The sequence below is a fragment of the Triticum urartu genome, chromosome 3, assembly GCF_003073215.2.
Source record: "Triticum urartu cultivar G1812 chromosome 3, Tu2.1, whole genome shotgun sequence".
Classification (NCBI taxonomy): domain Eukaryota; kingdom Viridiplantae; phylum Streptophyta; class Magnoliopsida; order Poales; family Poaceae; genus Triticum; species Triticum urartu.
In genome coordinates, this window is record NC_053024.1 from 38690738 (window position 1) to 38714379 (window position 23642).

The 23642-nt window shown below is 42.9% G+C and overlaps 1 protein-coding gene and 1 pseudogene across 1 annotated transcript; both read right to left on the reverse strand.

Annotated features, from left to right (window-relative positions):
• Positions 1 to 3499: 3499 nt before the first annotated feature.
• Positions 3500 to 4416, reverse strand: LOC125546589 (annotated as a pseudogene).
• Positions 4417 to 7226: 2810 nt separating this feature from the next.
• Positions 7227 to 19080, reverse strand: LOC125542629 (UPF0481 protein At3g47200-like). The gene is made up of 4 exons (XM_048705728.1): positions 18944 to 19080; positions 15275 to 15415; positions 8229 to 9098; positions 7227 to 8130 (listed from the first exon to the last, which is right to left on the reverse strand). Exons 1-4 carry the CDS (start codon positions 18957 to 18959, stop codon positions 7571 to 7573), a joined length of 1587 nt encoding a protein of 528 aa, XP_048561685.1. The 5' UTR covers positions 18960 to 19080; the 3' UTR covers positions 7227 to 7570.
• Positions 19081 to 23642: the final 4562 nt, after the last annotated feature.

Consider the following 23642-nt stretch of genomic DNA (forward strand, 5'->3'; position numbering starts at 1 on the left):
CAGCGGGGTCCTATTGGAAACTAAGGGATATTAAGGCCTCCTTTTAATAGAGTACCGGACCAAAACATTAACACATAGTGAATACATGAACTCCTCAAACTACGGTCATCACCGGGAGTGGTCCCGATTATTGTCACTTTGGGGTTGCCGGATCATAACACATAGTAGGTGACTATAGACTTGCAAGATAGGATCAAGAACTCTCATATATTGATGAAAACATAATAGGTTCAGATCTGAAATCATGGCACTCGGGCCCTAGTGACAAGCATTAAGCATAGCAAAGGCATAGCAACATCAATCTCAGAACATAGTGGATACTAGGGATCAAACCCTAGCAAAACTAACTCGATTACATGATAAATCTCATCCAACCCATCACCGTCCAGCAAGTCTACGATGGAATTACTCACGCACGGCGGTGAGCACCATGAAATTGGTGATGGAGAAAGGTTGATGATGATGATGGTGACGGATTTCGCATGAAATTGGTGATGGGAAAATAATATTATCGGGGAGGGGGTAGGTCGACCCCTCCCCCTCGTGTTGAAGTTACCGGGACACGGGGTATATCGACAACGACATATCCGATAAAAAATAAGAAGACGAAGAAGAAATAAAAAAGAGGAGAAGAAGATATTAATAGAGGAGAAGATTGAAGAAGAAAAAAGAAAGGAATAGAGGAGAAGAAGAGAAAATAGAATCTATTTTCTCTTCTTCTCCTCTATTCCTTTCTTCTTCTCCTTTTTTTTTCTTCTTTTTTCTTCTTCTTATTTATTTCTCCTCTTCTTCCTCTCCTCTTCTTCTCCTTTCATCCTCTTCTTATTTTCCTTTTTCCTCTCATTCTTTTTCTTCTTCTTACTTTCCTAGCTAGATATATAAAAAATTTCTAAAAATGTAACTTTTGCATATATACATGGAAAAAAATGTTTTCTTCTCCAACACAAAACACATCTCATCTCATCTCATCTCATCCACATCCATGCATACATCATATATATGATCATCTATGAACAAAAAAACATCATATTCTATATAAATATCATCATATATATGAACAAAAACAATTATGATAACAAGCATATACATCATCATATATAAGGAAAAAAGCATATACATGAAAAAAACAAGCATATATATCATCATATATATGAAAAAACAAGGACCGAGAGGGCGCCGGCTAGACCAAGGTGAGGAGGGGCAGGGGCGCGGGGTCGGCGACGAGGATGGCGACGGCGATGACGTCGACGAGGCAGGAGGCGCGTGCTCAGGGCAGGGGGCGACGGCGACGAAGGGGGCGGGGCAGGGCGACGGCGACCACGGGGCGGGCCGGGGCGGTGCGCGTCGGGGCAGGGCCGGGGCGGCGAATCAACCTGTAGTTTTACCTTTTCACATCACAGGTTGGGGATCCCGTCCTATTCTAATCGATTGAGAGCGGTTTCGAGTTCCACTCTCGACGGCGAATATCATGCGGCTGCCATGAGCGGCGGATGGGCTTGACGACAAGTCCTCGGTGGCGCGGGGAGCGGCTTGTCTATAGGGCTGTCGGTGTCGTGGTCGTGGCGGCAGTACGGTGGCTCGACGGACCAGTCAGCGGCCGGCGAGGAGGCATCACGACGTGTCCGCCATGTCCCGCGCTATTAGTCGCCGCGGCGGTTGTGCACGCCCGGGCATCGTGGCCGCTGAAGGAAGCCACGCGAGGAGGCCGCGGTGGGAGCAACTCATCTGGGCGAGCAGCCCCCATTTGGGATTCCGCTCCTGTAGCAACGCCTGGGGTCCTCCAGTCCTTCAATCCATCCATTTGACTGGACCTCCGCCCCTGATGTGCTACGAGCTTCAAGTCTGCGTTCGTATTTGTTCCAGATTTGCACACCTAGGTAAGGTATATCTCAAATTATCTACCTCATTTTCTTATTGAAACATGGAAAAAAATCAGTCTCCAAATCCATATAGGGCATAGGGAAGCATTTGTGACAAATACCACATCTTCAGAAGAAAAAGTATACGATGTAGTTTGATTGTTGTGTGTAGTGATCTGCTGTGTTTCAGCCTCATAAATTTTTGGGCCTATGGCTGTACAACGAAAATGGGTATGTCTTGAATATTTTCTAAAAATCTCTTATCACTAAATACTTATTGCTCATGTTGGTTGATGTAGCGCTCCGCGTTTTTTTCATCTTGATGCGGGGCACATCTCCTCCCATCACGACGATCCCCAACTACCGGAGCTCTTCCGTATCGTCCTCCATCGAGTCACATAACCATGTGTCCTGTGTCCATTTACCATCTCATTGCGTCTGCTCGAATTTAGTTAGATTTATTAAAAAGTTGAGTTTGCTGCATATGGGTAAGTCACGTCCCCAACGCTGAAGCCAAGATTTCTGTATTCAGTTTTTGTTTCACACCAACTTTAATTGTTTTGGGCATAGCCAAATTACAAGTTTAATATTCAGATTGTGATTTAAGTTTCACGCGAATAAAAATAATATCAAGTTTTGGTGTTTTAAGTAGCAACTGGTCAAGTATATGCATTGATCATGCCTGATGGGCAGTAAAAAAATTTGGCGAACATTATAAACACATACCGTAGATTCAAGTCTCCTGTCTAGTAGTTTCTTTTAGGCGGACGCGGATTTGGTAAACATGGGTGCGCGCGCACTCTTTATGAATAGCCAATTCAAAAAAATGCTAGCAAAAATCAAAAAAATCTGAATTTATTTTTTTAATATACATAGTCAACCGGTATACTCGCATATGAAGTTTCACGAAGAAATCACATCCGTGATAATCTTGACAAAAATGACAAAATCGAAGGTAATCGAAGCTATATTAAAAAACACTGTTTAATGAATAGTATGGTCGCATTTGTATTTTCTTCACTAAGAATACCACAGGTGTAAATACATCATGAAACTTCACACGTGAGTAGGATGATCGCCTAAGGTTCATATGGCAAAATTTCAGAATTTTTTAAATTTTTCTAATATTTTTTATGAATTTACTATTCATATGGGTGCGCGCGCACCCATGTTCACCTTTGTATTTTCGCTTTTAGGCAAACATTATAAACCACTGTTTTTGACCCTTCATGCATGGCGCCTGGGTCTGACTAGTAGTAATTTGTTTTCTCGCATTCATCTTGATGGATAGATTCAGGTGCCCTGCATTCTTTGTTGAACTACTTTTGTTTCATTATTAATGGTAATGGAGTCAGCCGGAGTGTCCTTTTGAAATATATATATGGAAGTGAGGATTAGAACAAAGAGATGAATCTGTTACTGTATCGAATTTAATAATGTAAGAGGAAACTCACCATTCTGAAATCGAGATTCAGAGCTAGGAAGCATGATGTAGGCATCGACAGCTTGACCAGAAGCCAAATCCAATTTAATTCCGGTGCACATATATCGTTCTTTCATCTACTTCAAATGTTTCTGCAACTAGAGATATTAAGTTAAAACATTCATTCTTGAAAGACATTCATAGGGAGTTGCTTTGATCAGCCGCCCCCCTCTCCCCCGCGTCGCCCTCCCCACGGGCGACACGGGAGGCGACGCAGCCTCGAGCGCTCCCTCCCTTCCTTCTCCCCCCTCCCCCTGCCACCGCCGGTGCTCCCCGCCGGACAAAGCCCTGGCGGATCCGGCGGCGGCGGGACTTCGCTCCCAGGCTGCCTCCCCCCTCGAGCGTGGGGCTCGACGAGGCTGGCGGAGCCGTGATGCTCCGGACCTAGGGTTTCACAACGGCAGCCCTAGATCCAGAGGGTCGGGCCTCTGGACCTGGCGTGGCGAGCACGCGGGCGGCGCGGCGCGACCCTTTGGGGGTGCGGCTGCGGCTGCTTGGCTGTGCCCCGGCGGATCCAGGTGGCGGAGGCTGCGGGTCACCGCGGCAGCGGCCATGGTCGGCGGCATCAAGGTGCAGGTGGCAGGTCCCCGCGACGGAGCCACTACCCCTGCTCGACGCGACCCCCTGCGGTGGCTGACCTTGTTTGGCAGCCATCTGGCGGCTGCTGCTCTGCGCTGGGCGGTGCTTCCCTACATCGATGGTGACGACACATGGTTTCCCTCTCGGTGCTGATGCTCCTCTCCGGCGGTCTGCTTCCCCGTCTCCTGTCTGCTCTGCTGCGACGGTATTTGGGGTTCTGGTCTTGGGCCGGGGCGAAATCCCTGCGCGGCGATGGCCTGCGCTGACAACGGCGACAACTGAGGGTGCCGTAACCTCCATGGAGGCGCTGTCATGGCCCGGACTGACCCTCTCCTCGAGCACCGGGGGAAACCCTTGGTCCAGTTCATTGGACAAGGCAGCGGTGGCGTCTCAGCGCCATTCCTTTCTTGAAGGCGTTGTTTGGGTCGCACTTGGAGTCCCCGATGCGGCAGCTGGAGATGGTGGCCTCCTCGGTCTTCCGGCGAGGCTTGTTGGTAATGCGATGCTGTGATGAGGGCTTCGGCATAGAGCGTGGGCGTTCGGGGCGCTATGTACGCCGGTGCCGGCATGTCCAAGACGATGGCTTCACTAGTCCTGGTTGGGTCCTGCCATCCACCTGCCGTCTCTTAGGCACTTATGGGTGGAAGGTACGTTGGCCTGGACAGCCCTGGAGATGCGGTCTTCTTTGGAGGCGCCTGGCAACGGCTGTGACGCGGCCTTGAGGCTCTGAGTCTAGTTACCTCGCCGTTCATGGTTGGAGGCTGGACAAGGCTAGACCTTTCGTAGTTGCAGTCTGTAGTTGGTAGCACCTCCTCGCCTGCTCGTTTGGTGAGGACGATGATGTGTGTGCGTGTGTCCCTCCTCTTGGGAGGTTGTACCTGTACTGTTGTTCTCTTCCTATTCAATGAAATGAAACGTAAACTCTTTTGCGTTTTCTCGAAAAAAAATAGGGAGTTGCTTTATGTTGGAAAACTATTTCAGTTATTGTTCTTGCATACTCCTATTTCAGGAATCACTTCATCACTAGCTTAGTTGGCACCACTAGTAATAGCTCGATTTGACATAAGTGAGTCATGAGTTTTTACAATGCTTTGTCAATTACTTGTAGAAGAAGATCAATTTTCATGGAAAAAACTCTATTTGCAGCTACTCAAAGCTAGGCCAACTAATGATACTTCCCTCAACTAAAATATACGGTTTATAAGGTTGTACAGCCATGGACTTCTGAATGTTCTGATTTGTATTAGATATGCAATGCTTTTGAAGTTCTGGTTCTGTTACTGTTTTTTAAGTTCAGGTTGGGAGAGTATGAATATTGATATTAGTCGTGATTCTAGTCGGAGTAATGTGAATGCCATATTGTTTCTTCAGGCTTACACCATATAACCAATTGAACCATGGAACTGATGTTATCACCATATTTCAGTCCCATGTACTTCTAGGTGACAGCTGAGAACACTACATTTCTTTAATTGTTTTCTTTTCCACACAATTTTTAGAAGCAAACTCAGGTAGTTAGACTCCAGCTATTATATCTTCAGCCGATTGCATGAGTAACATTGATTATTTATCTGAATACACGGTAGTTTAATTTTTCTTGTTTGATGCTGTTCGGAGCAATGCTTGGTTAGTACTCCCTCCATAAACTAATATAAGAGTGTTTAGATCACTATTTTAGTAATCTAAACGCTCTTATATTAGTTACAGAGGGAGTACCAATTTTCTTTTTTTTTGCAGGAAGGTTAGTACCAATTTCCAGTTAGATTTATTTCCATTTGCAAAGAGGTGAAATCTGATCCTCTTCAGGGTGTCAATCTTTGATGGGTTTAATTTTCGGTGCTTTTGTTTCATTACAGTGCAACGAGGAACTTGGAGGTTAATTGCACCCATTTTATAAATCGACACACATGAATCTTGATTATGTATGAGATTATTCTAAGACACTGACAACATTTTATATATATAGGCATTTTTTTTTAATCCCGGTTGACGTCTAGAACCGGGACTGAAGACTAGCCTTTAGTCCCGGTTCTAGACACCAATCGGGACTAAAGGGGTTGCGCCAGGAGCGAGGCGCTCTAGTCCCGGTTGGTGGATGGAACCGGAACCACCAGCCGAACAGGGGCTGGTGCCTTCCATGTTTGTAGAATTTACTTGTATAGGGTAGAGCAGCAGTCTTTTCTATAGAACCTCACTTATTTCCTTTACTTGTTGGGTAATAAAAGTGGCAACCTTTCATGTAGAACTTTCTACTGTGAATCATCATGCATTCATGCAACTTTGCTTGGGGAATATTGTGTGAAATGAATGTTGTTTGACATTGTCTTTAATGCTAGTAAGGGCTTTCCGGCTAAGTTTTTTTTAGATAAAAGGTGCCGGCCGAGTCCCAGAAGAGCGCGAACCTAGCCCGGATTTGAATCAACAGAGCCATCAACCGGCCAGGATTACAGAGGCGTCACATTACAAAGGAAATGAATGCAAAGCAAAGCAAAGCGGAAAGAAGATACAAGGTGCTAGGTAGAACAACACAATGGCAACAACTGGAGCAAACACAACACGTTTCCAACGACCAGCACTACGCCTACACCAACTAGCCAACTAATTAGGAGCACCGGAGGCAGGCCACGCCGTGCAAGCATTGAGCGCCGGCTAAGTTCGACTATGGATCTACCACTTTCTTACTAGCTAGCATGGTATGTTCAATCACTTTGGTAGAACGATTTAGATAAACTCATTATCTCTTGTTATCATTGAGTTGGTCTAGTTGTTTAGGCCAATGTGGGATCGAGTCGAGATGAACTAAGTGGCCTAGTGGTCATGTGATAGGTTGGCTAACAAACAAAATTGCAACTAAAACGAACCTAACTTGAGTGGGTACCGTTGATTTCTTCTTTGCCCCTCCCACTTAGGTCAACAAGGACCGATTTTCTTAGGCCATGATCTGATCAATTATCGTACCATCGTCCATTCCATATGATGGAAAAGGATTGGCTTCAATATGAAAAATTATTCAAGGCTTACATGCATAACATAATCCGTCAACTATTTATTTTATGTATGTTTTTGTTTTGGTTCATAGTAGGTCTATTTTTTTTCACCGTAAAAATCTTGTATGGTTCCGTTAGGAAATTTATTACTGGACACAATTCCTAGAACCCCATAATAAGCTCGACCCGATCAACCAGTTGCTCTGCAAAATCACTCAAGAGTCAAGACAGGAATTGACAGTGTTTGGCGCTGTGTTAAACGTACAGGTTTTCACCTTTCGCTCATTTTATTTTTACTCGGTTACAGAGGCTAGCTCAACAAGACTAAGTCGCAAAATAAAAATAAGAAGTACCTAGAACTCATCTAGATGAGATATAATTTGGTCTCATTCACTTGGAAAACAAGAACATATAACATCCACGTCAGCACACACGCATCTTATAGCATCTTATAGCATCACATTCAATGGCTATAAAAAATGAATGAGACCAAATTATATCTCATCTAGATGAGTTCTAGCAAAACTGATAAAAATAAAGAACGTGAACTCGACTCACGCTACATGGCTTATATTCAGATAACTGAAACTTGACACCAAACTGACCGACATATCGTGCCACCGAAACTGCTGGGGCAGACACGTGGAACTAAATTTGTGCGACTATTTCTGCTTATTAATTAAGGAGAGGGACCCAATAATTACTTGAGCTATTTGAAGAATAAGCAGAATGACGGCGCCAATGAATGCCACGAACTGCACATTGTCGAGCATGTTCCTCTCCATGAATGATCCCATGAATTTGTTCCATGGACTCTTGGAGCGCTTGTCTAGCGTGTGCCAAATGTCGTAGAGGTAGCTTGGCTTGTCGGTGATCACTCCCTCACAGAGGTTGGAGAAGCCTTTTACGACCACCTCGTTGCTGCCCAGGAAATTAATGATGATACCTTCATGCTCGAGGAACTCGACGTCCTCAGCCTGGCGTGCCAACTGCGACATGAAAACGCAGTATGTCGTCACCGGCCTCTCCGACATCTGCTCCTCCAGGGCCATCAGGTTGCGTAGGATGGTCCACGTGTTGCCGTCGATCTGCAAGCAAGGGATGAGGAGAGTGCCTCCCTGAAGGCTCACGTCAAGGATGGATTCCACCCCGGCCTCGAACTCCCGACGCTTGAACTCCACGTAGGCGCACTTGCGGTACAGCGTCGCCCGTTTCCATGGACCTGTGCCACCGCGTAGCTGTTGTTAAAACAAGAAAAATTATGTTGAAAAATGCATCCTAATTTAATTATATACTATATATGCTAATGCAAAATTTCACCTGTTCCCTTGTTCTTGACGATGTCAATTGCTGCTACACCAGATTTGGGTGGGGCGAAGTAGGTGTGCACCAGGTGCAGCAGGTGAGCAGGTTCTTTTGCTGGCGACTCCGGCGTTGCCTTTGTGATGTAGCGCCCTTCGGCCAGCAGATCCCGGACAAGTGTGCAGAGGAGGCCTGGCTCGTTGCTGTAGCCAGCTAGCCTTTGCAACTCCTTGAGGACGATCCAAGGTATCTGATTCTCAAGGAGGAACACCACGTCCCGTAACAAATCAATCTCGTCCGGGCGAACGTCTCCTTCTCCAGGGGATGTTTCTAACATGTCCACAAGTAAACAGAGAACATATATCCCGTCGCGCATCATCATATCCGCGAAGGCTTCTTCAGTTTCTTCAGCTCTCGGATTACCAGCGTAGCATTTCATCGTCTTCAGGTTCTTCAGATCTTCGATTACCTGAGCCTTGTGCTCTTGGAGAGTCAATTGCGGGGCTTCCTCCTTCCTATCCTCGAAAGTCAAACTCAAAAAACTGTCGACGAAGACGCTCTTCTCCTGCTCTGTGATACGTAGTTCGTTATCACATGGTTGTTTCCCCTTTTTTTCTGCGTAGCATTCCATCGCCCTTGCCATCAGATTCTCCAGCTCTCCAGGTTGCTCAAGAAGCACACTCACTAACCTGTCGACCAAGACGCTCTTATTCTGCTCGTTTTCCATGACTTCTTTCCCCTTTTTATCATGGGGATTGTTTTCCGAGGGTTGCACCATTGACGCTTCATGGTAAGGGCCGATCCGCACCCTGAATGGTGTGAATCGTTCTTCTTCGACCATGCGGAGTGCTCTTCGAATCTTCGCAATATGGATAGTAGTACTTCCAGCTGCACCAACATATGCAATGCAACAGCACAGTTAATTACTCCAAGATTGTGTGGTCCTGTCAGCACCATGCATTAGAGCGGTGTGTGAATTAACATGCAACACTGAATTCCTCCTGCTGACGCCTTTGAATTACAAAACACAAACAGCCCAACGCTATCTTACTACAAGCCAGAGTTAATTACTCCAAAGCATCCCTACACGTAGTTCCGGATGATAAATCTACTCACCACCGTTAAGCTATGTACAACAAACAAGGCAAATACTCTCCCTCCTTTCCTAAATATAAATCATTTTATAGATTTCAATATGGAGTTCATACGAAGCAAAATGAATGAAACTACACTCCAAAATATGTATATATACATCCGTATGTAGTCCATATTGAAATCTCTAAAAAGACTTATCTTTAGGAACGGAGGGAGTACGTTTTTATAGGACCCGACTATGTCTATCATACATATATTACTCCTATCCTATGAAAATAAGGCTCTTTTGATCGTACTTTTACTACCAACTGGAGGTGACTAGTACAAATTAAAATCTAACCCCTGATTTACAAGTGCAGTGTGGACTTTTTAAGAAGAAATAATTTATTTAAGCACTACTTCGACTCGATATTACATTCATTTAGCCTAAAATCTTGTCGACCAGATCCATGTTTTTTTATTCCCGTGTTCTTCTCTGAGGAATCACTACGGGAAAACTCAACATCGTTGTGTATCCAACGCTTTGCCGACTATATTATCTTCGTAACTCAGCAAACAACAAAGGCTACTTCCCTTTGTTGATTATAAGAGTCAGCAAACAAATAGTGCTCAGCAAATCAGAAACTTTGCTGAGTGTTACACTCAACACACATAAAATACGGCGGAATCAGAAGCTTTGCCGAGTGTGTTTCGCTCAGCACACTCCTCAAAGTTTTGACCGAATGTTGAATTCAACCAAAGGCAAATAAATAAATAAATAAAATGGGAAATTTGTGCATGAAATCACTTATAGGGCTAAACTCACACTTCAACGACACCGGAAGGGAATCTTATTGGCCCCGGGTTAGTGTTTGTCCATTGTCGGGGCGAGGAGGTGTCGGAAACACATAGAATATTACGTGGGGTCCTAACATATGTATGTAAGGGTGGTGGAAAGTCTAAATAGCAAATACACAACCCCCAAGTGTGACCTCGTTCACTAACCACACCACACCACAAAAGATTCTCCACTTAAGGGAGAAACCCTCACCACAAGGCCACCGTATGGAATCTTGTGAGAACTTGGACTCAAATTTGGTTCCATGTTTCAACACGGAAAGTAGAAAAGTCCATTGCTCAATCCCTTTTTTGACGCCGGTCAAAAGGGTTGACGGCATGGGGCCCATGGGTCAGGGCTTGGTATGGCTGTTGTCGGGATGAAGAGGTGTTGGAGCCCCTCAGAGTCGTGTGTTGGGTCCTAACTTGTGTATGTAAGGGTGTGGTGGAAGGTGGAAAAAGCTAATGCACAACTCACATTGTGAGCTCATTCACAAACCGCACTATCCCGCAGAAATGTGTAGCGGATAGATGGTGAAACCCCCACCTCGAGGCCACTAGAGGGAATCTTGTGAGAACTTGCTCTCAAATTTGATTTTTCATGTTCCTATGACCTACCCCAACATAAACAAAGAATAAGAAAATCCACTGGTCAACCCCCTTTCAACCCCAGTCAAAGGGGTCACTAGTAGAAAATACCCTTATAGGAGACCAAGCATCCGTGGGGTTTGACATAAAACGCGCCACTGGTAATACCAACAGCGTGCCGCTGCTAATCGTATACCAGCGACGTGCCCCATGTGCCCCTCACCAACGAATATATAGTGGCGTGTTTGGGCACATGGGGTCATGTCGCTGGTATACGATTTATCTTCACTGTCATGTCGGTGTCAAACCAGTCCGACCACGTTGCTCCACGGATGCCGACTAGCACGAGCATCAACTGCGTTGGCGCTTCATCGAGCTGACGATCACCACCTCGGAGAGCGAAACATAGAGGTTGGCATTGCAAAACCTAAATCATCACCAAGACAACATCATTGCCCTGAGGAGTGCATAGGTCGGTCGCGTCGTCATCGCTGCACTGTTAATTCTTCAAGCTGGCATCAACCACGTCACAAATTTCGGCATGCTTCGGCATCGCCTCATCGAGCCGATGTCCACCTCGCCGACATGCTTCGACACACCGACTTGCATGGGGGCTCCGACATCACCACACCGACCCGCTTCGTCACCTGGGAGGGACCGAGGGCTTCGCCATCGCTTCATCGACCTATTTAGGGAACTCCGGCGTCACCCTGCCGACTTGCTTCATCACCTTGGCTGGACTGGGGGCTTCGGCTCGACATATCAGTAGTGTTGTGCTGTCACATCATCAGGTCGACCTCTTGGCTCGGGCACCTCAGGACCGCCTTGGGGTTGTGACCTCGCCACATCGCAAACTCGGACCACGTCATCAACACCGGGCATATTCACCAACTAAGTCGCTTTCATGATCAACTTTTTTCAATTTTCAATTTTTGTTCGATTTGACCCTGCGTTATATTTTTGGTAAACAAAAAATTGTTTGTTAAAACTTTGTTTCTTAAAAACGTAGTTTGTGAAAAACTCTTCTTTTTCCCATATTAACTGGTGGCTCTTAAATTTATATGAGCCGTTTTATAATAATTGTTTTCTACTTAGTCATTGCAAAATCTTTTTCTAACACTCTTTTTTCGCCCCGTGTGTATGGTCAATAGACAAATGGCCTGGTTTCACTCTAAAGCTGCTCGAGTCTACTTCGCTAAACTGGCATGGAAGCAGTCCACCTTCGGGAAGGGAGGTTGAAGCCAAGGGCTGACCCACTTGAACTCTAGAGATCGGATGTGTCATGTTAAAGCATGATGAAAGCACAAATTAATTTTAAGCCCTATTTTGGTTGGCACCAAAAAACTTGATTCAATTCAGACGTAAAGTGTTTACATGAGTTTTTTGGTTTTCCGAGCTTTTGGCACCGTTAACCTATTTTATGATTTTCTTTCATATGGCAGAACATCCTGTTGATCGAGGTATCCCGCGTGATGGTTCATCTTGGGAAATCTTTTCCATCCCGCACGGTCTGCCATGTGGCCCAACCCAAGTCTCGGGGGCTAATGCATTGTGTATTCATACAGAAATTTAAAGTGCAATAGAGTTTCCAAGGAGATTAAGATCCTCAGTTCAGTCGACCGCATCCAACCTGGGTCTTAGGAGCTATTGCGCACTGTGTTTCCTTTCCTAAGTATCTAAGTATGATGTCGAGTAAAGACTTGTTCCTTAGGCAGATTTCGTGAAATCGGCCTGAGTCTTAGAGGATACTGTGATCAAAAGTTTTTATCGTATCCTTCAGGTGCATCTCGCATTTTAGGCCGGCACACACCTTGAGGGCTACTAGTTATACATCTCGGTAGAGAATAAATCACACCGATAAAAAAACCACAAAAAGGCCGAGGTGGTGCACCACCTTGGAAGTAGTACGGCATAAATTTCGGATGCGAGTGGATGGCTCCCTAGAGGAAAATTTTGGTATTAAGCTCGGCTAAACTTCTTCAACCTTTTCAGGACCGAGGTAATCTATGACACCTCGGATGCCGACCAGCGTTGGAGATCGGCTGCAAAAGGACACCTCGGATGCGGTCTGGTGTTGGAGCTCAGATGCAAGAAGACACCGCCGCTCGGGAAACACTTTGAACCCGAGGTGTGGAGTAAAAAATAACAAGGCATTGATAAAAGCCATGAACTAAAAGGGGCTCCTTGAATGCCTGACGTGTGAACTCCTTGGATACCCGACGTGTGAACTCTTTGGATACACCTCGGCGATCCTCGAGATTGGAGATGGAAAGATTTGTCGAACCAGCTTTCAAGACTGATGACTGAAGACGAAGGACAGTTCAGAAGAACTGAGGAGCGTCCCCAACTTGAAGACCGGTTCAAGGGGCTACTGGTGGAGTCTTGGACTAGGGTGTACTCACCACTTCATTTCCCGGTCAGGTGGGTCGGGCCGAGGACCCCCATGGTGGTTCATCAATGTGCCACTTCGGATAGCCCATGACATATCTGAGGAAAATCCCACAAGACTTGCTGCTCAAGACAAGGACTCCTCTCCACCAGCGTAGCCGGCTAGGACTCCTGTTATCCAAGGTCTCCGGTATATTATATAAGCCGAGGCTAGGTTAGTTGATAGATCATCGAATCTCATATTCATTAGAACAATCTCGTGGTAGGTACATGTACTTTGTACGATGCCCATATCAATATAATCAAAAGCAGGACGTAGGGTATTATCTCCTCGAGAGAGCCCAAATCTGAGTGAATCATGTGTCCATATTACCATCGCTCCAAGACGCTTACCTTAGGACTCCTACCTCAAGATATGTTGGATTTAGCACCGACACCGTGATCGCTCCACTGACCACCTCGGTCTCCGCTTGTCGCCTAGCTAGGTAGAAGAGGAGGAAGCAGGTGGGACAAGAGCGCTGGACGTGGCATGCAGCTGGCCGCCGAGGCGTCGTTGGTGCAGCTTTGGTAGTCGCTGCGCCGCAACCTCCATCTCAGCCACTACCAAGCAGCAACCAAGTTCCTCTCGGCCGGAGGCAAATGCACCACTTAGATTATGTTAAGACTAGGGTTTAGGTTAGGGTTTAATTTTGGTTACTTTGTAAATGATATCTAAAATGAACAAAAAAATTGGTATCTTAGTTAAATTCATAATCCTGCCGCTATTTAAACACATTTCAGATGGATGTATTATTGAAGCTACCCGTACTGGCGGTGATCCCCGACGACGGATTTGTGTTTCACGGGCGACGAAGTTACGGGTGGCATGCACTTTGACACGCCATCCTTTTGCTACGGTGGCGTGCGGTGGTGCACTCCACTAGCTACTTCTTACCAGTGGCGTGCAGTGTTGCATGACACCACAAACAATTATAAGTGGCTCATAAACAGTAGCGTGTCCAATAAACGCCACTAAGGGCCAATTTCACACCCCTGCCGACAGGCTTTCTCCTACTGATGGGTAGACAAATTCCCAAGTGTGACCACGTTTTAAACCCTCTTAATCTTGCGAGGCGTACTAATATGTATATAAGGGTGGTGGAAGGCGGAAATAGCCAATACACAACTCCCAAGTGTGATCTCGTTCACAAACCATAGTACCCCACACGAAGGTTCTGCACTTAGAGGTCCAAACAGATTAGCTTGCCCTATTTTTTACATTTAGGTAGTGATCTTAGGATTAGATCACATTCTATTGTGGAAATAAATACTGGCATAACTCCCTATTTTCCCAATTGACGTAATGGGTCATATAGTCATTACAACAAAAGGGAAAGGTTACTACCTCCTTTGTTTCAAATTTATAATAGTTTGACGAAATTTACGGAAATATGTATTAAAAATCTTAGCGCCAAACTAGTGTTATTAAGTCGGCCATAATGTATATCTTTAGAGTATACCGTATTTGATAGTGTAAACATTGGTATATTTTTCTATGCACTTAATCAAGCTTTAAAAAGTTTGACACAGGATAAAACTAAAAACTATCATAATTCAAAAAAAGTGAGTAGATAAAAGTTATAGACCATAGCTTGTTTACACGAAATTTATTCTCTCTTGGTTGCTCTCCTTTTTATAATTTATTGTGAGGATGTACTAAACATACTCAAAGAACTCATAAAACCCATTCCAGTATAGGTAGGTCAATTAAACAATTAGCAGAACATGTAGCATGTTTCTAGGGGCTTGGGATAGTTCAAAAATAAAATGTACAGACAAAAACAGTTTGTCTCCCCCCCCCCCCCCCCCCAAGTACAACACCATGAAAACAGTCAAAAAAATCCATGCACCCGGAATATTATCTGTGCATCGGATTTATGTAACACTTTCTTTGTTCTCCTCGCATTCGAGCAATATGCGTAGTTCCAAATATATTTAGATATACTATAAATTTACCAGCATCTATATTATTATTATTACGACATCATTACATTTTATACAGAATGAATAATATGAAAACTCCATTTTTAAGGAGAAAAGATGCTAAAATTTAAATTGTAATTGTTGAGTACTAGATATAATTTGTAACTATATTATCAATTCATTGCAACAAAAGGGTAGATTCTACAAACATTTACCAGGACATGTCTGGTCGATCCTGGGCCCTGTTCCCACACGACGGGTGGTGCGACGAGAGGAGTGAAAGCGCCTCGATTGTGAGGACTCTCGTATGTTGCCATTTCCGTTTTGTTCGCCGGGATTGGCAGCAGAAGAAATTTCTGTTGGAAGATGCCACACTTAATTTGTTAACAGCATAACAACAAAAGGTGCTTCTATCCAATTGTAACATGTGTATTCAAGAATATTGAAGTAGGCAGAACATTAGATAAAAACCAGAAGTTGAAACTGCTTTTGTTGGAAAACTATGTGTTTGTTATGTTTCTATAAATTAGAATTTGTAACATAATAAATTTCTGCCTGAGTTATCCTTTTCAAATTTACCCATAATCGTCTATGCGTTGCATTCCATTGACTTCTTTATTTATACCGAATCTAGGGCCAAAATGAATTCCTATTATCTCTATAATTTCCAAGACATAACACCAAGATGATGTCATTTTTTCCATTGATATTATCTATGTTCAATGAATCTCTGAAAACTTGTGACTCATCAAAATATACAACATAAACATAACAAGAGGGTGTATATAGCTCCTGTATCTGGTATAAAGTTACATACTAATTCTCTGCTGTGTTGAAATACACCATACATTTAAATATTGTTTCAACATGTAACGATAGGAAAAATATAGCAACAAGTCGTATTATAACTACTTAAAAAAATCTTTTGTAACATCGAAAGAACTTTTCTTGATGAACATGTCAAGAGAAAAATTGGAGGGTGTGAATTAAATCATGGAAGCACCATGGTTCCAAATTTTATATGATTCGTTTCTCCATAGAATTAGAGTGTTCCACCTAATTGAACCTTGGTTTGAACACACATCAATACAAGGTTAATTCCTTACTGTACTATTTTGGTAAATTAATACTTAATATTCTTGATTCGCATTGCAACATGCCTTTATCATAAGGATGTTAATCCATTTACAGTTTCAATAATAAGAAGTAACATGACACATAATGTGATCTAAGTATATTGGTCCAACCAGTGTTACCTTTTTTTATAAATACATGATAACATCTATATATTTGTTTGTCAAATAAAGATATCTACCTATTGCAATTTACAAATTTTCCGCGTTTCATGCTCCATTACTTGTTGCATTGTTTTTGAGCAAATCAGGAGTGTAGACATGTTGTAAAATAAGTTTGTCTTCTCCATTTTCACATCATGATTATTCCAAATGCAATTTTTGGTTGCATTTTCTTAAACATATGGTAATAAGTTAATTTAGTATCTACTTTACTGGTATCAAATGAAGTTCCAATATGCATTTACAAAATAACTTATTAGAAATTATGAGACTTAACTAGCCCGTTCAAGTGCACAGATTGAGGATTAGTATTACATGTAACGATTTTAACTTATATGCATGTGAATATTTTTGTGATTAAATTAAATTGTTCAATAGGTGAGGGGTATGAAATCTGTGAAAAATCAAAAGAACATTTCTTGATGAAATATGCGACAAAAAATAGAACTGTGTGCCATTTAAATCTTGGAAATACTATGTTCTTAATTTTGTGTGATACTTTTCTTCCTAGAACTAATACATTGCAACATATTGAATGTTGGCTTGGGATATTATCAGTACCATGCTAATGCCTTACTTAATATATTTTATTTGTGTTGCAGGTCTTAGCTCATGACAAATAATAATTAAAAAAGTATAGTTACAACATAAAGATTCATCGTCAGTTCTATCAGATTTTAAGTAACTGTCAATGCCACTATCTATGATACCACGTATGGTATGGATAAACTTCTGACAAACAGGAATATTCAAGATAATAAATCGTTGGCACTGAACGAAGATACCACGGGTTGAAGAAGTACATTTGCCAAATTTCTCAAGGAAGCTAGAAATAGAAAGAAAAAAACTGAGTTCGATGGGGAATGCAAACGTCTGAACTTTTTAATCCTCAGGAATTAATCTCAACAAGTTGACTAGGACGCAAAAATAAATGTGTTAGTCATCAAGGCAGGATAATCCACATAAAAGAACAGAGCATTGTATAACATTTGACCAAATCTCTTGAGGGAACGAAAATTAGAAAGTTCTCTTTTTTTTCTTTTAATTAGTGTGTCTAATGGGGAATGCAAACATTTGAACCTTTGAGGCCTCAAGAATTAATCTCAACCAAGTTGACTAGGATGCAAAAAAAATAAGTGTTAGTCATTAGATGAGTCTAATTCACATAAAAGAACTGTGCATTGCATAGCGTAGGCTCACACAGAATTCTAAAGGTCAGAACTAGTTGAAGAGAGTTCTATTGTAGATTTGATACGCTAGTCTAGTACTTACAGTTTCGCTACATGATAGGAGGCACAAGCTTAACATGATCATGTATTATACATAATTTCTAGTTTTTATTTTGTATTTATAAATAACGTTCATTGGTCTACTCGAGGAATAATGTTCATCATTTATTGGACATATTGTATGAAGGTGTTGTACTCTTATTTTACAATATGGGTATACTGAAACATAGATTGCTTGTTCTGTAGAGTGGCCAAATCTTGCAATACTATTTGAAAAAATGGTATTCGAAGTGTTATATGTTTGACAGCAGCCTGGTAAAAAGGGAAAGTATACGCATGCTCAGGGATCAGAGCATTAGTTCGAAAGAGGAACTAGAGTTTAATCTTGCCAACAAGATCGTTCAAAAGTAGGACATACTAACTAGCTCGTATGGTACAAAATATAATATGGATCAATTTCTCAGTCAGGAAATATTCTAGATATTAAGTCACTGGCACTGAACCAAGAAACTACAGGGTGTAGAATCCCATTTGACCTAATATAATCTCTTGCAGTTGCAGGTATGAAAAAAAAATGTTCTAATCTTTTTTTTGTGAGTTCCGCGGGGAGCGCAAAGGTCTGAACTTTAAAAGCTTCAAGAATTAGTCTCATCCAAGTTTACGAGCACGTAAAAGATTAGGCATTCTACTATTCTAGTCTTCGTGTGAGGCTAATGCATGGTGCACATGACAGAATTAGAAAGTGTATATCATATACCCAACTCATACATACGTCTTATGGCAAAAAAGAACAACCAGAAGAGAGTTTGACTTCGATTGCAAATATTATTCATGCATGGTAGTGTTTTACTTGCAATTTCACTAGGTTAAACGAGGCATGTAATTCCAGATCATATATCATAAAAAGTTTCTATTTTTCAATTAAAGCATATAAACAAAGTTTATTTGTCGACTCGAGGGATAACATTCATCATCCATCGGATTGAGTTGATGAAGGTACTGTAGACTTATCTTAGACTAAAGGTCTACTGAAGCAAAGATTGCCTGGTCCTTTCAAAAGCCATCTGCCCCTTCCCGATTGGATTTTTTTCACGGAAACCAAAGAGAAAAGAAAGATAGTAAGATCCATCAACATGATGCTACACTTGGACAGAAGTCACTTCCCCTCAGACGGAAATAGAGTGTTCAATTCTAAAAATATATTTATTTTTTGGAAAAAATGTCGGTGTTTAAATCTAAGAAAAATAGAATCATAAAACTATCGGTGCTCAAATATAAATTACACATTTCTCTATGTAATAATAATCGAAATGCACTATCTCCATTGAAGAAAAACATAGATCTTTTATTTACTGCTTACCTTCAGACATTTGCATTCGATCGGTAATTGGCTCCCAAAGCTAAGCTAGGTAGCTAGCTATGCTCGTCCTTCTGATCTATAGTAGCAGTAGGTTGGTTGATAGTTGGTACGCCGTAGGCTAGCTCTTATATACAGTGGAGTAGTACTTAGATCTCTCTCTCCTTGAGGTGAAAGGATGATGGTAGCGCATGTGCGAGTCTGCGAGAGCGTCAGAGTTAGCAAACCACGCCATGGGAAACAACAGCATCCACATGAGGACGCCGGAACAAGACAAAGAGCACGCACAAGAGCGCCAAAGCTAAAGCCGAGCTGAGGAAACCAGCTCCCCGTAGCCCACGTTGTTATTGAAGTGCTGACAAACGCAAGAGGACAGCAGTACTAACAAGAAATACAGTGCAGCTAGGGTGTACCGTTCGTCCTCTTCTAGGATGGCCAGAAAGCTATACGTATGGTCTCGTCCGTAGCTCTGGAAGTACGTATGGTCTTTCGTCCTGTATGCATTAATGAAACTTGCGATTTGCCTGCAAACGTTGCCACATAAAACGGGCGATGACCTGGCCGGGGCATCTTCCCTACTACAGTAGTACTAGTGTGCATCTCAACCATAAATTATTCTGTTATATAGACACCGCGGACTAGTCAATTCATGAGCTTTAGTTGTGTTCGCTAGCTGTCGGAATGCGGAGCGTTTTCTGTACGCCGAGGCAAATTATGGGGACGCTCGGCTCGTTAAACAGACGGCGCTTGGCATAACATCGGGCCAAAGCTCCAGGGCTGTATGTTTGCCGACCGTGACACTCGGGGAGATAGACATTTTTCTTATTTTTATATACCTTTAAATAAGAATATTTTTTGTGTGCTTTTCCATCTCAATTTTTCTTGCCTGTATCCCTCACTCTTTCTCGTCTATTCAAAACCCCCACTTCGAAGCAACTGGAGGGGAATCTTTTGAAAAGTTTGGCTCAATTTTGTTTTTAAATTCCCTAAGCAAACAAAGAGAAAACTCACATGGTCTAGCCCCTTTCAAATCCGGTCGATGAGATAGACGACAGGGGACCCATGGTTAGGGGCCCAACAATTAGCCTTTCAGGCTCACGTTGTGAGCCCGGACTGCCCATGCCAATGGTAATAGCACCCGAGGTACCCTAACTTGCATAGAATGTGACGATTTAGTCTTAAACTTGTAAAATTTGACTTCATCATACCCAACTTGCATCTTATGTGATGATTTAGTCCCAGACCAATGAGAACTCGACAATTGGCAGCCAGGTGGCTGGACAGGTCAGCGCACGCACTTTTGCACAAAACCCCCTGTCGTTTCCTTTAATCAACACGCACTTTTGCAGAAAACAATCCACCACCAAACACCCGGCTCGACGCGACGAGAAACTGCAGTAGAAGAAATGGCGGCGACCGGAAGGTGGTTGTTGGCGCTTCACTGCTCCTCTCGCTTCGTGCTAGCCAAAGCCCAAGGTGCTTTCAGTGAGTGAGAGCATTCTAGAAGAGGCCGGGGGGTAGTTTGCTGCCGTCCACGTAAGCAAAATAACGTCAGACATTTTTTCGAAGAGTGAGTGTGTGTACTATACACACGTGTGACTAGTCACTCACGCAGATGTCCTGCGTTGGCCCCATGCACGCCACGTAGGAAGGAGCCGCCTGGTCATGGTGCGTCGAAATTAAGCTATAACCATACGGTGAGTTGTTTTTTTAGCATCAATACAGACACAAGCACTTATATACACACCCTACCCCTATGAGGAATAATGCGAGCATTAGGATTTGAACCCTGATGGGTTGAGGATACCACTGTCCACCTAACCAACTCAACCATAGGTTGATTCGCCATACGATGAGTTGTTAATTTGCATGTATGAGCACACAGCTGTGGTCCACTCTCACTCCGATTGTACATGTTCACGTAGTAGAGTGTGGCGTGGTGCAAGTAAGCTAGCCGGGATGTTTAGCGGACAAATCTGCATCGGCGTACGTACATCCAAAATCTGCTCCGATGATCGACTCTTGTTCCTTTGGATCTGGCGAAAAGGCCCGAAAGATGCAGGCTTGTCACGCACGTTGCCGGTGAGGATTTGGGTGTGCACACATAGCCAGAGCCACGTACCACTGCAATGGACAGTGCCGACCGCATAACTCAACCAGGATAGATGCTTATCTTGTTAATGACATGAGCAACAAAGGTGCTAAAAAAAGCTAAAATATAGCTCCGACCAACACCCAAATATTTTGATTGTAGCAACAACAAAAAAACGTCATCTGCCTCGGGACGGTACTTCTATATCCATGTCAATATAAAAAGAACAAGTCATAGAAATTCAACAAATCTCACCCATTCAACTGCATTTATCCAACGTGTACAACGCTTCGGTGCTAGCATTAAACATACATTTAGCATTATAAACATGTTTACCACCCTCTACTAATTAATATCATGTCTAATATCAACATCAATTTAACCAAGTAATTATATCCTATCCAATATTACATGCAATTTATATCTTGTAATGTACAATACACTTAATATATTGTCTAATATTGACGTACGTTGTACGGGCCTAGTTTTTTAACACCGTACAAATGCAGATATTCACAAACACTCAAATTTTGTTTTACTACTAGTCTATGACCAGCCCAACCACTTGCCAGCCAACCCAACACATGTTCGAACGACATATGCTTGCGTAAACTTTAAGTCCATCCTCTACTTTCTTCTAGATTCGCCACTGCACATACCTTGGTACATGGGTACCTCCGAGATACTGAGCCGATACAGTATATAGAGATTGTTGAAGTCGTCACAGACGTTCTCGTAGTCGACGGGAACATCGCTTCCCACTGAACGCACATTGCCGAAAGGCCTGAAATAAATTCAGTAAAATGCGGCTATCGGTGCCAAGTCTAGGACTTGAACACTGATGTATCAGTTCCATTACAAAGAACCTAACCATGTGATATAGGCTCAGTTCACGCACGTACACGATTAGTAGTTATAGAAAATACTAGTCTAGCCTAAGTGAACTTATGACGGTCCAAAATCTTAGTTTTGTTTATTACTTCTTCTCTTCTGGTTTAGAGCCCCCCCCCCCCCCCCCCCCCCACACACACACACCACCACCACCACCACCATCGCATTTGAGTCAAAATAATAATCATAAATTTATCTAATGAAATATGAGCTACATCTGGCAAAAAATTATATAACTGAGAACGGCATTCCTATGCTTCAAATAGTGACTTAAGATGTCTTATAAAAGTTTTTAGGGGAGTATATTTTTTCTCTATTAACTCCAACTTATTTTTTAAGATGCAATAGGAAAATTATGCTGCGTGACATGCATCATATTCCCGTGTTTTCTTCCTACGTCCGCCATTTTTATTTACTCTGCATATTAGGTTTGTCTAAATTCAAACTTTATAGACTTTCAACAAGTTTGTGGAAAAATATATTAACATATATACCTTCAAATATATATATCATTGAACCTAAAAAATATCATTGGATTAATCATTAGATATATTTTCACATCACATAAATATGTTACTTTCAACTTGGTCAAATTTGATAAAGTTTGACTTCAGTTAAAGCTAATACGTGGAGCTAATAAAAACGGAGGGAGTAATTTTTTGATCGAACGATTCGGTAATGAAGTTGTTTACACGGAAGTTGGTTGCGTACGCTCGAGATCTAGCTCGAGTCTTCTTCCCAGACTCAGCATCAATGCATGGCGTGCACGTACGTGCATTTCATCGGCGATCGAAATTACACGGTCATCATACCGGAGTACTCCAGCTATAGCTAGCTAGCTAGCTTGTGTTGGCGCGGGCACTCGAGCCGTCAGTGGTCAGCGGACAGCGGTACTGTACTGGTCACCAATACGCAGGCCCGCGCAACGTGCATTGTGCATGGCTTCCTTTCTGTTTCTGTTTTTTCTATCGAAAGAAATGGTAATATGATTCCAGCTTTGAATCCACTCATCAATCATCCGAGAATTCCGAAACAGCGTACTCTCTCGTACAACTCCACTCAACGACCACGATCGATCGAGGCATGCGTGCATGCATGCAAGAATGATTTGCTCCGCCCACCACGGCAAAGACCGTTTTGATTGATCAATGCCACCGCAAATTTAGGTGGAGGTAAGTGCGGGTTGATTAAAGGAAATGGCAGGGGGGTTTTGTGCAAAAGTGTGTGCGCTGACCGGTCCAGCCACCTGACTGCCAATTGTCGAGTTCTCACTGGCATGGGACTAAATCATCACATGAGGTGCAAGTTGGGATATGGTGAAGTCAAAATTTACAAGTTTAGAACTAAATCGTCACATTCTATGCAAGTTAGGGTATCTAGGATGCTATTACCTCCTTATTTTTTCGATAAAGGATGAATTTTATTGGCTTAAAATGGAGCATCAAGAGAATACAAACACTATGAGCACACATCCGGCCTCTGCATAGTTAGGATGCATACAGCCAACACCAACACACACAAACACGCCGGCAACAACAAAGTTGTATAAGACCAAAACTATGCATAGGCGAAGTAAAAAAAGAAAAAAGAAAAAAGGCCCAAAGCGATCAGATCCACAGTCGGCAAACTATAGCAATGGCCATATCCACACCAACCATCTTTCATCACACGGACAATGAGACTCTTCAACAACAACGCCTTCAGGAAGGTGACGACACT

Bases quoted from the DNA above. Each gene is read 5' to 3' on its own strand.
- LOC125542629 (XM_048705728.1), bottom strand. The intron at 9,099-15,274 runs GTAAATGTTTGT...ATGTTGGTGCAG, and splicing joins GATCGACCAGACATGTCCTG to CTGGAAGTACTACTATCCAT. The intron at 8,131-8,228 runs GTGAAATTTTGC...GCGGTGGCACAG, and splicing joins CGTCAAGAACAAGGGAACAG to GTCCATGGAAACGGGCGACG.